The sequence below is a fragment of the Nannospalax galili genome, unplaced genomic scaffold, assembly GCF_000622305.1.
Source record: "Nannospalax galili isolate Female #2095 unplaced genomic scaffold, S.galili_v1.0 scaffold788, whole genome shotgun sequence".
Taxonomy (NCBI): Eukaryota; Metazoa; Chordata; class Mammalia; order Rodentia; family Spalacidae; genus Nannospalax; species Nannospalax galili.
Window position 1 is genome coordinate 880,209 of NW_008359996.1, and position 15,118 is coordinate 895,326.

The 15,118-nt window shown below is 49.7% G+C and overlaps 2 protein-coding genes across 8 annotated transcripts in view; both read right to left on the bottom strand.

Moving 5' to 3' along the window:
- Setd1a (SET domain containing 1A, histone lysine methyltransferase) overlaps positions 1-6,793 on the bottom strand; it is a 25,812-nt gene extending 19,019 nt beyond the window's left edge. The window contains exons 1-5 of one of the 7 annotated variants that reach the window (XM_029559079.1): positions 5,699-6,793; positions 5,235-5,377; positions 4,743-4,907; positions 4,475-4,570; positions 1,478-1,748 (exon numbers count right to left, since the gene is read on the bottom strand). In XM_029559079.1, coding sequence (XP_029414939.1) covers positions 1,478-1,748; positions 4,475-4,570; positions 4,743-4,892 — 517 coding nt within the window. In that variant the 5' untranslated portion in view covers positions 4,893-4,907; positions 5,235-5,377; positions 5,699-6,793. Of the gene's footprint in view, positions 1-1,477; positions 1,749-4,474; positions 4,571-4,742; positions 4,908-5,143; positions 5,163-5,234; positions 5,378-5,496 lie in introns of those variants that run through there. The other 6 variants (XM_029559078.1, XM_008823818.2, XM_029559081.1 and 3 more) reach the window with 6 other exon arrangements.
- A 1,692-nt stretch (positions 6,794-8,485) lies between these two features.
- Orai3 (ORAI calcium release-activated calcium modulator 3) lies at positions 8,486-15,057 on the bottom strand. The gene is made up of 2 exons (XM_008823822.3): positions 14,424-15,057; positions 8,486-9,877 (listed from the first exon to the last, which is right to left on the bottom strand). Exons 1-2 carry the CDS (start codon positions 14,853-14,855, stop codon positions 9,239-9,241), a joined length of 1,071 nt encoding a protein of 356 aa, XP_008822044.2. The 5' UTR covers positions 14,856-15,057; the 3' UTR covers positions 8,486-9,238.
- Positions 15,058-15,118: the final 61 nt, after the last annotated feature.

Here is a 15,118-nt window from a genome sequence, read left to right on the forward strand (position 1 = left end):
AAAAAAAAAAAAAAAAAAATCCTATGAGATGACATACAAATATCTAAATGTCTGGCTTTGGAGTATTAATCTTCAATCCCTCCTGCAAACACTAACAGCTGCCTTCTTTAGGTGCACTGTAACCTTTACTTCCCATTTCTCCCTATAATTACTTGAAAGCAGCTCCAGATTGCTTCATCTATCTTTCTTTTTGTTTTATTTACGTGTGTGTGTGGGGGATGCCCAAGTCCACAGACACAGAACCAAAGGGGGACACTGGGCATCTACTGTACTCAGTCTTACTCTTTTGAGACAAAGTCTCTCACTGAAACTGAAGCTTGTCTTTCAGTTAGGCTGGCCAGCCAGCAAGCTCCTGGATCTGCTTGTCTCCACTCCCCCAACATCCAGGTTACAGGAACACGTGACCATACTTGGTTTTCACATGGGTGGAGATTTGAACTCAGGTCCTCATGCTTGCACAGTAAGTACTCTATCTACTGAGTCATCTCCCCAGTGCCCTCCTACCCTTTCAAAGTCAGGGTCTCCCTGTAGCCTTGGAACTCACTACGTAGATCAGGCTGGCTTCAATATCACAAAGGTCTGCTTGCCTCTGCCTCCCAAGTGCTAAGATTAAAGGTGTGCGCCACCACATACAACATTCCTTTTTGGGTTTTTTTTGCTGTTTTTTTTTTGAGACAGGGTCTCCCTCTAGCCCCAGCTGGCCTGGATTCACTATGGAGACCAGGCTGGCCTCGAACCCCCAGAGATCCGCCTGCCTCTGCCTCCTGAATGCTGGGATTAAAGGCGTATGTCGCCACGCCTGGCAAAATGTGTAACCTAGGCTGGCCTCGAACTCATGATCTGCCTCTTCAGCATATCCTACCGGCATGCACCAACAACAACCGGCTCTTTTTGTTTTTTTGAGACAGGATCTGTAGCCTGCTTGGCTTGGAATGCTCTATATAGATACGCTAGCCTCAAACTTGCAACAGTCCTGCGTCTGCCTCCAAGTACCCAGGTTACAGGCAAGTGCCACAGTGCCAGCTGTTTCACTGATCTTCACAAATCTGTTTGTGAGGGTCTTGAGGACACTAGGCATATCCTCTCCCACTGACCTTTAACTCCGGGCCCTCCACTGAAGCAAGCACAAATTACCTAAAGTTTCACAATAAAAAATACCTCTTGAAAACCCAATACTGAGACTCAGTATTTAGATTTACTATAGTTCAAGTGTCATCATAAATACGGTTTCTTATTGGATATAATTGTGTGTGACTATGGAGTGCTGCTCCAAATCATGCTGTCAGTGACACAAAATATCCTAGGTTCCATAATTCCTCTCTAAAATTTAAACAATTCCAAGTTCACAAACACCACTCGCACCAAGAGTTTCAGTAAAGAATCATGAACCTGATCATTTGCCCAAATCCAACAGGCATTTGCATGCACAAATCCCTGCTGAAGACCAACCTTGGGCAACAGGTAGGGGAGTCCTCACCTTTGATATCAAGCTGGGCATGGATGATGTTGCCCATGACGGAGGTAAGGTGGAGGTTTTTGACTGTTTCCTTGGCACCCCGAGTACTGGTAAAAAGCACACGGGCGAGTCCCAGGTGCTTGCGAGTACGGGGGTGGAGAAGGATCTCCACCTCTTCCACCTCACCATACTTTCGGCACATATCCTTCAGGAATGTTTCCCGCACGTTGTCATTGAGCCTCGCAAAAGTCACTTCCTTCAGTGGGATCTGGCCGATATAGAATTCATCCAGCTGTGGAACGAACAGGGGTTGGTCTAGAGTTTCTATAATGAGCACAGCTTCCTTACCATTCGGGAAACTTTAGAGAAATCCATGAGATCAACACAGAAGCCTGGGCAAGGGAAGGGGAAGTCATAAGGCCTACATCAGTCTTGACCTCTCTCCCTGAATTCTTCTTACTACAAAATGACAAAAATCAGGAAAAGAAATGCATAAACTTAAGCATCAACACACACAGGAGGAAGTAGCAGAAGGAAATAATCCTAGTTTGGCTTCTACTGACTCCCATGGGCCTGGCACTAGAAACACAAAAATGGGAAACAAGTTCCTATTCAGAAAAGTAGACAAGACAGTGTTGAAGGTGGTAGTACATTTCTATTCTAACACTTGGGAGGCTAAGGCAGGAGGATCCTAGGATCAAAGCCAGCCTGGGCTACCTTCCTAGGAAGACCTTATCTCAAAAAACAAAAACAAGGCCAGGCATAGTAATGTACACCTTTAATCCCAGCAGGCAGGGGCAAGCAGATCTCACAGGCCAGTCTGGTCTACATAGTGAGTTCCAGGCCAGCTGAGCTACAGGAAGATTTTGCCTCAAAAAATACACAAAAAGCAGGTTTGGAGAGATGGCTCAGCGGTTAAGAGCACTGGCTGCTCTTGCAACAGGCCAAGGTTGGATTCCCAGCACCCACATGGCAGCTAACAACCATCCTGAACTCCAGTTCCAAGGGTTCTGACGCTCTCTTCTGACCACCTTGGGCATTGCATGACACAGGTGTACTTACATCCATACAGGATAAACATTCACATACAAAAATAAAAATAGTATTTTTTTAAAAAAGCCAAGGGGTGGGGGGAGATAATTCAGTTGTACATAATGCAACCATGACAGTGTCACCAGAAATGGATATTGTTATTGTTATACAGAGCAAAACGAGGGAAGGAGTCACAAAGATTCTTCGTTCTTACGGGACTTTTTTTAAAAATATTTTATTTATTATTTTTACTTTATGTGTATGCATGTATTGCCTGCGTGTAGGTAACTGAACCTGTGTTGTGCAATGCCTGCAGAGGACAGAAGAGGCTGTTGGAGTCCCTGGAACTGGAGTTATGCACAGTAGTTAGCTGCCAAGTGGGTGCTGGGATTCAAACCCAGGTCTTCTGCAAGAACAGCCAGTGTTCTTAACTGCTGAGCCATCTCTCTAGCCCCTTACCGGACTTTTTGGATGCACAAAGTTCACCAAAATAACAAAGACTTCCAAGACATGGAACTATACAACTTGGCATTTTCTAAAAATGGAAAAGTGTATACTTTAGAAATAAGAAAGGTGTGGTGTCAAGGCAGTGATAAGGCTTGACCAGATCAATAACCGCATGTGCTAGTGCCTCACAGCATAGACATGGCAGGCCAGCAAGATGGCTTAGCAGTTACGGGCACCTGCCACCAAGTCTGACAACCTGACTTCAATCCCTGGACCCCATGGTAGAAGGCAAGAACTGACTCTTACAAGTTGTAGTCTGATTCCTACATGTGTGCCATGGTGCACACATGGTGCACAGGCACACACAATAAGGACTTTGCAAATAAAAGTGCGAAGAAGAGAATCAGAGACAAGTGACAGCCAAGATAGAGAATAAAATACAGGAAAGCGGAGGGGCAAGGACACCAGGCTCAATGGATGTAAGGCTCTCATGGAGGACCAGCAGTGGAGATAGAAAAGTGAAGACAAAAAGGAAAGAGCTACTAGAGAACTCTGAGATTTCTACCCTGTGCACCTGAGTATCTGGTGTTGCTATTTATCAGAGAGAAAAATGAATGAGAGAACGGGATTGAGGGAATAAAGATAATTTGTTTTAAGTGAGTCTGGGATAGATATAGGCTAGAAATGGGTATTTGGAAGGTAAACAGTCAGGTAAGAGAGCTGCAGGTGTGAGTCTGTCCAGAGGAAGTAAAAAAAGTAAAAGAAGGGGCTTGAGAAGTGGCTTAGCAGTTAAGAAGGCATACTGCTCTTGCAGAGATCTGACTTCAGTTCCTAGCACCTATGCCAGGTGGCTCACAACCATCTGTAACTCCAGCTCCAGGAGGATCTGACCCCTCTGGCCTCCACCTGCACTCCCACACATGCACATACCCTGACAACACAGGCATACACATATACACATAATGAAAGTAATATAAAAATATTTTTTAAAAGTAAAAGGCAAAAGGACCCCACAAATTACTTCAAAGAATTAGTGAAGGAAAAATTAAATAAAAACAAAGAATTAGAAGGAAACCAAGGACAGCCAAGTTTCTAGGCTCAGTCCAAGGCCTGATGGATAGCCTTCTTAGATTGAGAAATGGAACAGCTCTTAAGAAACAAGATGGCGGTGAGGAAGAGAGGACTCCAGGCAGGCAGTTCCCTTGTCAGCTCCCTTAACTGCTGACTGACTAGGATACCCCGCTGCCATGCTTTGTGCTGTATCAGAATATGCCATGATTAAGATGGCAGCAAAATCCACCCCTAGCTCACTGTGGAGAAGCCGGTACCACTGTCACCCCAGACATTCTAGAGACACATCATCTATGCAAGTGTCTCCTGTCAAAAACCATCTCAGCCTCACAGACTCAGCAGTGATTAGATCTGGCTATCAGTCTTTCACTGGAATGAACACTTTATTAGGCTATGTTGAAGAACAGGGTGCCAGAACCCACAACACCCTCCAAAGGCCAACATGCCAGGAGGCCTGCAGGCACCTACCTTAAACTTAGGGACTGGGAGGGAAAAGTCTCTGTTTTTGGATCTGACATGGCAACGGGGGTCTTGGAGGTCTTCGACTGGTGTGTACTTTGAGTCCTAGTAAAGAAAGCAGGAAGAGATGAAAATTCAGGGTGAGAGGTCGATGGCTGTAGGAAACCCACGTGAAGACCCTTGCTTGAAGGAGCTGAGACAGTTCGCTGATTTTCAAGAGAACAAGTTAGAGGTATGGGAGGTCAAGGAGGTCTGGAGGTCTCCTTGGGGCACTCACACTGACACTGAAGTGGACTCCATCATAGCGGTACACCTTTTGGGAAGGCCTGCGCAAGGCAGGGTCCAAAGCAGGATCCACGATGAGCTTGTAGTTCCGCCACTGGAAGCTTGGGGCTTTCTGCCCATCTCCCCCACCTTCCTGGTCCATCTTTGCTCATTTACACTATCAGGAAAGGAGCATTACCAATGAGGGTCCAAGACTCAGGCCTGACTCCCCTGCTGTCTCCTCATTGGTTAGCCCAGATTCCAGGTTCTCTCATCACACCAGTTTCCACACCTCAGCACGACCTGAGGCACCCCCAGATTTTGCCTCAAGTACCCTGGCTCACTAAACACTCCATTCTCTGTCCACCCCCCAATTCTACCCTCAGGGCCCAAGCCTATCTCGCGCCCCCTTACCTTCCCGCTCTCCCTAGCGCGCCCCACTTGGCCTCCACGCAAGACCCCTCCCCCGTCCCCTGGCAGGCCCCGCCCCCTCCCGCCTCCTCACCGGCCAGCGGCCCGGGCCAAGCCCGGCTCCCGCTCCCACACAGCCGCTCCCGTCCCCGCGCCCCGATCCTCTGGACCCGAGGTGGCACCTCTTCAGGGCGTTGGAAACACCGCGAGACCGAGCCTGAGACCCAGCTTCAGACCCTGAATCCGGGCGGGGGGGGGGGGATGAGGGTAACGCGCGCCGCTGCCCTCTCCCGCCCGGGCGCGTTCTGTGCCCCCCCACCACCGTCTTCGCGCACGCGCGCCACGACCCTACTCACCCGCTCTTGGCGAGCGGCTCCCCCTCCCCCCACCGCGCGCAGCACCTCAGCGGCGTGAGGCGGCGGCGGCGGTGGCAGCGCGAGACCCGGCCCCGCAGCGGTGGCGGCGGCGGCGCCCCCCCACCACCACCTCCCCGGCGCGCGCACCAAACACCACCGCCACCTGCACGAGGCCCAGTGGGCACAGCGTCTGCATTCGCACTTTCGCCACAGGCGCTGCCAAGCGATCCACCGGGCCGAAGGTAGCGGCCTTGCCTCGACCGGCGCCCTTTAAGGCTAGGGAGTTGCAGTCTAGCGAGCTTGGAGATGGGCCGCATCCCCCGGAGAGTGGGCCGCACAACCCCTATCCAGCTGCTGCGGTCTGAGGTTCGTGACGAATCGGCGGCGATGAAAGCTGCGACAAGCCTCTGAGGAAAAGGGGGCGGGGCGAGGGGAGGAGGCCAGCCAGAACTCGGGAGATTTGAGTGGCGCGTTAAACAGTCGCAGATTCGCGAAGCGGGCGGGGCAAATGAGTGAACAGGATGCGCGGTCCTTTGCTCCCGTTCTGTCCCTTCTTTGCGCAGCTCAAAGGTCTAAGGGGCTGCAGTGCAGCTCCGCTACCGTTCTTGGCTTCATCCGTCACCTCCCTTCACCTGCCTTGGAGTCAAGAAAATGACGCCCGGCTAGCCAAGCCCTGTTGGCAAGGTCGGCCGCTTTTCCTTGGTTTTTCTTACTAGCACAATTCAAAGAGCAACCCACTTCGATGGAGGGCAAAATGGTGACAGCGCAAAAGTCTTCTCAAAGTCCGATGAGAATTTTCAGCCAAGGAAAGGCTTCCAAACAATCCTGAGCCGGGGTAACGAATCTGCGGATCCGGTTGTGGGCGTGGCTAAGAGGCGCGCAGAGGGGCGTGGTCACGCTCGCGGAACCCCGCGTATTGGGGGTGCTTCCTGTAGAGCCCCTGAAACCTGGGCTGACTGGAAGGTGGAAAAATACGACCAAGACCGGTGACTCAGACGCTTTGCCTCCCCACACACATAATGAAGTGATCGTTTTCTTCCCGTTATTCAACTTGGACCTCCGTTGTTTTTTGCGACAGTGGCCTCGAACTTGCTCTGTAGCAGAGGATGGCCTTGAACTGATCCTTTTGCCACTAGCTCCTGGGTGCTGAGATGACTATAGTTTTGCTGCACCACACCCGTTTTATGGGGTGCTGGGAATTTAACCCAGGGCTTCCGGAATGCTAGGCAAGCACTTTCCCAACGGGGCTACCTCTCCTTTAGGCCATTTTATTTTTTTATTTTTTTTTTTCTCTTTTTGAGACAGGGTCTCCCTGTAGCCCCAGCTGTCCTGGAACTCACTATGTAGACCAGGCTGGTCTTGAACTCACAGAGATCTGCCTGCCTCTGCCTCCCGAGTGCTCGGATTAAAGGCGTGCACCACCACGCCCGGCCGGGCCCATTTTTTAAAAAATGTTTATGTGTAGGCGTGTATTGCCTGCTATGCGTATAAGTGCATCCCCGTGGTGCAGTGCTTTCAGAGATCAGAAGAGGGCTTTGGAGCCCCTGGAACTGCAGTTATGGAGGGCTGTTAGCAGTCTTGCGGGTGCTAGGAATAGATCCTCGTTCTGCAAGAGCACCCAGTGCTCTTTTTAACTGCTGAGCCATCTCTCCAGCCCCAGACTTCGGGCCCATTTTAAGATGCCGATTTGATAGATGGGGAGACTGATGTATAAGAGAATGATGCATTGTGTAAAATGATGTACCATGCTCCGTCTACCATTAGTGGTAAGACTGAATGTTGTCTGAGGGTTTCAATAAACCTAGGAAAGGCCTAAAGGCCCTTAACTGGGTCTTGTAAAATTAAAGGTCTGACAGTAAGCCAGTCATCCCCACACAGTGCGTTCTTAGGCTAGGGCTCTCTCTGCTCAGAGGATCTCATTGCCTGAGCTCAGAAACAAGCCCAACTGAAGCCTCACTTGGGAGCCTGAAGCTGAGGATGCTGCAAGGCTAAGCATCCTTTTCATTCAGAGTGAATGGGGCAGGCACTTAGGTATCTGGAGAAACTTGAACTTGCCACAGACCTGCTGCCTGAGCTAAGGATGCCCTAAGTGGCTTCTCTTCAATAGTCCCTCACTATGTGACCCTGGGAAAACCATTGACCTCCCTTAGTTTCAGATTATTCTTCCAAGAATGGATGGTAATTGTTCACAAAGGACTTCCTGCAAACCTCAGAACAGTGCAGGAAAAAGTCTAGGAACCTGGTTTTGCAAATTTTAATTTTACCATTACAGGTAATAAGAGGGAATTGTCCAAGTTCTTGACCACAAAAACAGGACTTGGACTCTAAAATTATTAGGTAAATGAGGCTGAAAAGAAGTCTATATGGGCATAGTTGCCCCAGTACCAACTCCATTTTCCAGAGATTCCTGTGAGGGTAAAGGCAATCCAAGTTCAGTATCACCACTAGCTGTGGCTGTGGGTAAGATGAACAGCCTTCCTGGGCCTCAGCTGCTTTATCTCTGAAATGGAAAAGGTACCCTTGTCTCTTGAGATGCTGTGATGACTAAATGAGAAAACTTAAGAACAACCCCTTAAGAGCTGGGTGTGGTGGCAGAAAACTTTAGTTCCAGCACTCGGGAGGCAAAAAGCAGGTGGATCTCTGTGAGCTAGAGACCAACCTGGTCTAAATAGTGAATTCCAGGCAAGTGGGGCTACAGGGAGGCCCAGTCTCAAAAAGTAGCAAACAAAAACCCCATCCCTTTAGGAAGTAGTAGTCACTGGAGAAACCATGTAATCTCAATAGAAGAAGTAGAGATCCAGAGTTAGGAACAAGAGTTCAGAGGCCTTAGCTTTAGAATAACTCACCACATTCAGAAGCTATCAACCCTTGTCAGCAGTGTACCTGGACTCACTTCCCATCAGGTACACTTCCCTCTACCTGGCCCTTAGGAACAAACACTCTTACTCAACAAGGCTTCCACTTCATCCCATTCACAGCCACAGGAACGTATGTGAAACACAATTTATTATACAAAACAAAGTGCATCAAAAAGTTTGGTGTCAGAAGAGCTCTGCATTCAAAGGGCTGAATTTTCTCCCTTAAAATCCCCTCACCCAACCCTTGCTAAGGAGTCTCACTAGCTGCACAGTCCCCAAGTCTTCTGACTCTCCTCTTCCCCCAGCTCAGCCAAGGACAGTGAGAACCGGATAAGATACATACATATGCACCTAGAGCAGTGGAGCGGGCACACTGACAGGTCACCAAGTGGGGAGTGGCTCCTAGATATTCTGAGCTCTGCCTGTTGTACAAACAGCAGCCAAAGTGGGAATGTGGAGCCCATCAAAATCATGACAGGTAAAATCTCCCTCAAGATGCCAATGATAAAATTGATTATACGTAAATGAAGCAAGGGTTGACTGCCTTTGGGGATAGCTGTGCAGGCATGTGACCTGACCGCCACAACCCACAGAGGAGCAAGCAGCTGGTCAGCACCAAAGATCCCACCTGGGCCTCCTTGCTTCTCACCTAGCCCAGGATCCTTAGATGTTCCACTTCCTCCCATTCCTCCAGCCAAGCAGAATGGAGCTTACAAAACCCATTGGGACACACTGATAGGGAACATCTCTGGGAATGTGGGACTCTGGTCTCTACCTGAGTGGCTACAGGAAGTGGCCCCAGCCTGGGGCAGGGAATGAGGTCTGTAGATCCCTGGGGTCTCTTGCAGATGTAGGGAGGCAGTGCTTTCAGGATAAAGCCAGGCTCACACAGCTTGCAGCTCTCCCTGCAGGCGACTCAGTTCCTCAAGCTCCTGCTTGTGGCGGTCTGTCTTGTGGGCCACCAAGGATCGGTAGAAATGTAGGGCAAAGGCCATAAACACAAGTCCCACAGGTACCATGATTGCTGTGGAGGCCATAGCTGCCTGCCAACCTGGCCCATGGGCACCACCACCACAAACTTCCTGGGGTGGGCAGGGCTTGGAAGGCTGCTGTGATGGGGCTACAGAAGCAGAGGATGGTGGGAGTTTGGAGGCTGGACTAAGGGAGGTGGTTACTGGTGGCACCTGGGATACAGGGGCCCGTGTGTCCATGGGAGCCCCAATGGGCACAAACTTGACCCAACCAACAAGAACAACTTCAGCCAGGAAGAGAAAGGTGCCCAAGGCAGTGGAGAAGCCCCATGCCAGCTCCACATAGCGATGGAGTCGCTGGTGTGGTGACTGGTGGACAGAGTTTAGGTTGTGGATGTTGCTCACGGCTTCAATGTGGGGCAGCAGACATGTGGAGACCATGAGTGCAAAGAGGTGCACAGCTACCAACACGGTGGTACAGGCACTAAAGGCCACTAGCAGGCCTGGTGGGTATTCGTGATCACTCTCCAGCTGTACCTCCACCATTGCCACCTGTGGGCAGAAGAGGGGATAGGTTGAGTCCCTATAAAGTCGTTGGGTTTTTTGCTTTGTTTTGTTTGGGCACATCACTACTACATTCCTAAGATTTAGAACAGTACCTGGCAGAAAGAAGATACTTAGCTTTTCTATTTTAAAGAAGGGGTCTTTATAGCTTAGGCTGGTCTGGAATTTGGGCCCAGGCTGGCCTAAAGCTTGTGATCCTCCTGCCTCAGCTTTCCAAGTGCTGGGATTACAGGTATGAACCACCATGTCCTGGGAGTTTCCTGTTGTGTCCTGGACCTTGATTTCTTTACCTAGCTATCAAGCAGGCTGGTTAATAAATATGTTTCTGAGTTTTACTTGGTTATTAACATAGGGGTTAAAAAGCACAGCTTCCAGGCTGGGGATGAAGCTCAGTGGTAGAGCCCTTACCTAGCATTCATAAGGTCCTAGGTTCAAAATTAGAAAGCAAAGACAATACTCAGGCTAAGGTGGTGATACATGCCTTAGGTGATACATGCCCAGCACAAAGGATGCTGAAGCAGGAGCACCTCAAGTTTAGAGCAGCATAAGCTACATGTTGGAGATCCTATCTCAAAAGAACCCAAAAGGGCCAGGTGTGGTAGCACATGCCTTCACATGAGTTTGAGACCATCCTGGTCCATATAGTTCCAGGAAAGCCAGGGCTACATAGTGAGACCCTGACTGAAAACAAACAAACAAACCCAAAGCAACCAAGCAAAAAAACTCTAGGCTGCCTGAGTTCATTCTTAGCTCTATCTCCCTTCCTCCCTCCTCTCCCTCCTACAGAAGTTCACTGTATAGTCCAGATTGGCCTCAAATTTACTATCTTCTTCAGTGTCCCGAGTAGCTAAGATTGGCCAGCTGTGTAATCTTGAGAAGTGTCTCATTTTCTTACCTGGAAAATGGGGATTGATAATAGGCTTGTTGGGAAAGGGAAATGAAATACACATTAAGTGCTGAGGACAGTGTCAGGTACCATTCTAGTTGATGCTAATGGTCAAGGCTACACTTTACATTAAGTTGCCAACTTTTTTTTTTTTTTTTTTGGTCTTTTTGAGACAGGGTCTCCCTGTAGCCCCAGCTGTCCTGGAACTCACTATGTAGACCAGGCTGGCCTTGACTCACAGAGATCCGCCTGCCTCTGCCTCCCGAGTGCTGGGATTAAAGGCGTGTGTCACCATGCCCAGCTCAAGTTGCCAACTTTTTTTAAAAAATTTTATTTTTTTATTTTATGTGTACAGTATATTGCCTACATATATGTGAGTGCACTGTGTCGTGAAATGCTGTGGAGATCAGAATCAGGCTTCAGATTCTCCTGGAACTGTAGTTAAGGATGGTTTATAGCTGCCATGTGGGTGCTGGGAATCGAACCCAAGTCCTCTGCAAGAGCAGTCAGTGCTCTTAACCACTGAGCCATCTCTCCACCCCCTAAATTGACAACTCTTAAAACACAAGGTGGTGTACGCCTTTAATCCCAGCACTCAGGAAGCAGAGGCAAGCAGATCTCTGTGAGTTCAAAGCCAGCTGGAGCTACAGGGAGACCCTGTCTCAAAAACAACAAAAACCTCAAAAAGTTTCATTCTAAATTATCTTGAACCCTCGGCAGATCTGGCCATACCAGGCCCACATTTAAATGTGACACTATCAAAACTGAATTATAGCTGTTCACTTAGGAGAGGTCACAGTCTCTCTCCATCATAAGGCCCCACCCAGCCAGTCTGGCCTTTTCAAACATTTGAGTTAATGACTCTGTTCTAGGCATGTATAAATTTGGACTCTAGACTACTTAAGTTCAAATCCTACCACTAACTTGCTGTGCAACAGTTGCCTTAACATTGCAGACCATTTTCTCACCTGTAAACAATGATTATATAGGGGTTAGAGAGATGGCTCAGCAGTTAAGAGCACTGACTGCTCTTGCAGAGGACCTGGGTTTTATTCCCAACATCCACATGGCAGCTACAAACAGTCATTAACTCCAGTTCCAGGGGAATCCTAAGCCCTCTTCTGACCTCTGCGGCATTGCATGACATGGATGCACTCACATACACGTAAAATAAAATATTTTTTAAAAATGATTATATAGTGGCACATATTTCATAGGCACCATCTCTGGTAGGTGGTGACAGCTGAATTTGTTGAGATAGGGTCTCATGCAGCCCAGGCAGGCCTTGAACTTTCTGTGTAGCCAAGGATAAGGATAACTTTGAATTCCTGATTTCTGCCTTTCAAGTGCTGGGTTTATAAGTGTGCACCACCATACCCAGTGTATGTGGTGCTAGAGATCAAACCCAGGGCTTCCTGTATGCTAGGTAAGCACTCTGCCAACTGAGCTACACCCACAGCCTTTGAGTTCAATTTCTAAATTATTTAAACTAGGCCACCTTGGTTTAAGAATCTAGATTTCAAGCTAGACATGGTAATGCATGCCTTTAATCCCAGCATTTAGGAGGCAGAAGCAGGAGGATCTCTGAGTTTGAAGCCAAGCCTGGTCTATATAGCAAGTTCTATGCCAGCAAGGGCTAGATAGTGAGACCTTGCCTAAATACAAAAAAACAGGAATCGGGGCTGGAGAGATGGCTCAGCAGTTAAGAACACTGGTTTTTCTTGCAAAGGACCCAGGTTCAAATCCCAGCACCCACATGGCCGCTAACAACTGTCCGTAACTCTAGTCCCAGAGGATCTGACAGCCTCCTCTGACCTCCGCGGGCATTGCACAACATAGGTGCACTTACCTTCATGCAGGCAATACACGCATACACATAAAATAAAAATTAAAAAAAAAAAAAAGCCAGGGGTGGTGGCGCATGCCTTTAATCCCAGCACTTGGGAGGCAGAGGCAGAGGCAGGTGGATCTCTGTGAGTTCAAGGCCAATCTGGTCTACATAGTGAGTTCCAGGACAGCTGGAGCTACAGGGAGACCCTGTCTCAAAAAGACCAAAAAACAAAACAAAACAAAACAGGAATCTCCCCCCAATTTCTGGTTCTTGAGGATTCATCAGATTGTTTGGGGGGGGAAGGTGCAGGAAGGCAATTGTGGTAGGAAAATCAGGCTGAGTATTTTGGGAAATTGGGCCATGGCAGATATCAGCAGGTGTTTTCCACCAACAGGGATCCAGCCAGACTTAGCCCTGGTTTCCCCCAGGGCCTGACTCAGCTTCTCCCCTACCAGGACTGGAGCCAGGACTGCCCCCAGAACCTACACATTCACTTCCTGATCCTCAGAGAAGGCCCTAGCCCTTAAACTGTCATCCTGGCAACCTACAAATCTTGCAGCAGGTTGGATTGTTCCCTTAGAACTGGATCATAGAGCTAGCTGGCCTCTCTCAAGCAGGTCCAGGGGTGGCTGTGCCATTCCTTTTGTGCTGAGATGGGGAGCTGACTCTGATGACATCCTCATCAGGAACTGTGTGCTGTTCTGTGGAATATGAACCCCTCAAGCCAAGAATAACTGTTGGAGTTACAGATTTTTCTTCATGGAAATACCAAGGTTGCAGCAGAGAGTCAGGGACCAACCCAAGTTACCTAGTATATGACCCCCACCTTAGCTCCTTCCAAGGTCTACCTACACAAGAGCACATTCCCAAAAGATGTCCCTGGCTCCAGCCTGCTTCCTTCTTCCTTTGATCAAGTGGAGAAAACCACTTCCTTCTACACCCTTCCCCTGCTGAGTGCCCTTGTCAGTTTCCACTGCATCCAATTATCACATTGGTCCGAACCTCCCCCTGGTATGTAGATCTTGCTCTGACACACCTAGAGCTAAGGTTCCCCATAACAAGAATCACAGCTCCTCCTGAGCAAAAGCTTGGCAAACTATAAAGACTGCATCTTCTATGATCTCACAACTTCATACAGGCCTGCAACAGGGTCATACAGCTGGTCATAAGTAGGGGGGAGGCAGGACTTAAATTTATTGACTGCATCCTTGGCTGTCCCTCAGTCCCACTTCCCCAGGCCACTGCTGGAACCGTTAGTTGAGATCCTTGCACACCTACAGTTTATCAGATTCACTTATCAGCTTCTTGATCAGTTTCCTTCCCCAGCAGCTTTCTCACTGGCATTATTATTGGGCAACTCTAGCACTGTGTGTCTTCTGAGAGGCAGGGGGTGTCTTCCTGAGGATGGGCCCTTTTCAGTTGGGTGACTTCATGCATTTTTTCCCCTCCTTGTTCTTCTAGCCCGGTTTTTAAGATCCCCTCATTCGGCTCAGATTTGCCTTTAAGGACTTAGTAACTAATCACTTCGACTTGAATAGGCTTTTTTCCTGACCAGTTTGCCCTCCTGAACTGTCTACTCTTCTCCCATGACACTTTTGGGTCTAATCTTTCCCACAGTTCCGTTTATAGGACTAGGGTCGTGCCTACAACAGCCCCCTTCCATCAAGGGCTTTTTTCCCCCCACTTCCCTGGGACTGTGTGCCTTCCTCTACTAGAATAGCTATCCTCTTCCGTTCTGTCCTCCGGGACCCCTTCACTTTAGCCCCGTGCCCCCCACGTGCTCCGCCCATTCCGAGTGACCCTTGCCAGCCCCTCACCATGGCGAAGCCCGACAGCAGCGCAGACGTACGGCTGGAGGCTTTGAGCTTGGCCCGGCTGAGGTAGAGGCGGCGCCAGCTGAGCGCCCGCAGGGAGTGCTGGCTGGCCCCCATGAGGTCCAGGTAGCCGCGGTGCACGAACTCCCGGTACGTAGCCGAGCCCACCGGGCTATCCACCTCCGGGTTCAGCGGGGCCTGTTCGCCCGCGTCCCCCTCGCCGCCCTTCATTCTAGGGTCGGCTGCACCCGGTGCGCCGGCAGTCACCGAAAGGTCCTGGAGCCTCCAGGGCCCCGGAAGGGCCGGCCTGAGCAACAGGGACCCATCCCCGGCGGGGCGGGATGCGGGGCAGAGCCGGGCTCTGGGAGGAGCCGAAGCGGGACGCCAGAAACTGAAACAGGAACTGGGGCAGAGGCGGGGCCCGAACGACCACATGATGGGGTGGAGTCGGAGATGAACCCCCGCAGTCCGGCGGTCAGGGAGATCCACAACCCCAGTTCACCATAAACACCCTAGCGCCTACGGGGTGAACGGCCGAGTGGCCGTTAACTGAACTGGCCAGCCTCATCCCACTCCAATTCACCTGGACGTCCCCAGGCGGGACGGACTAGGTGGTGCCTAGACGTCCAGCTTCCTCCTTGAACAGGGACCGCAGGCACTACTTGTAATAGCCCCAAGGAAGCGACCCCATAGCCACT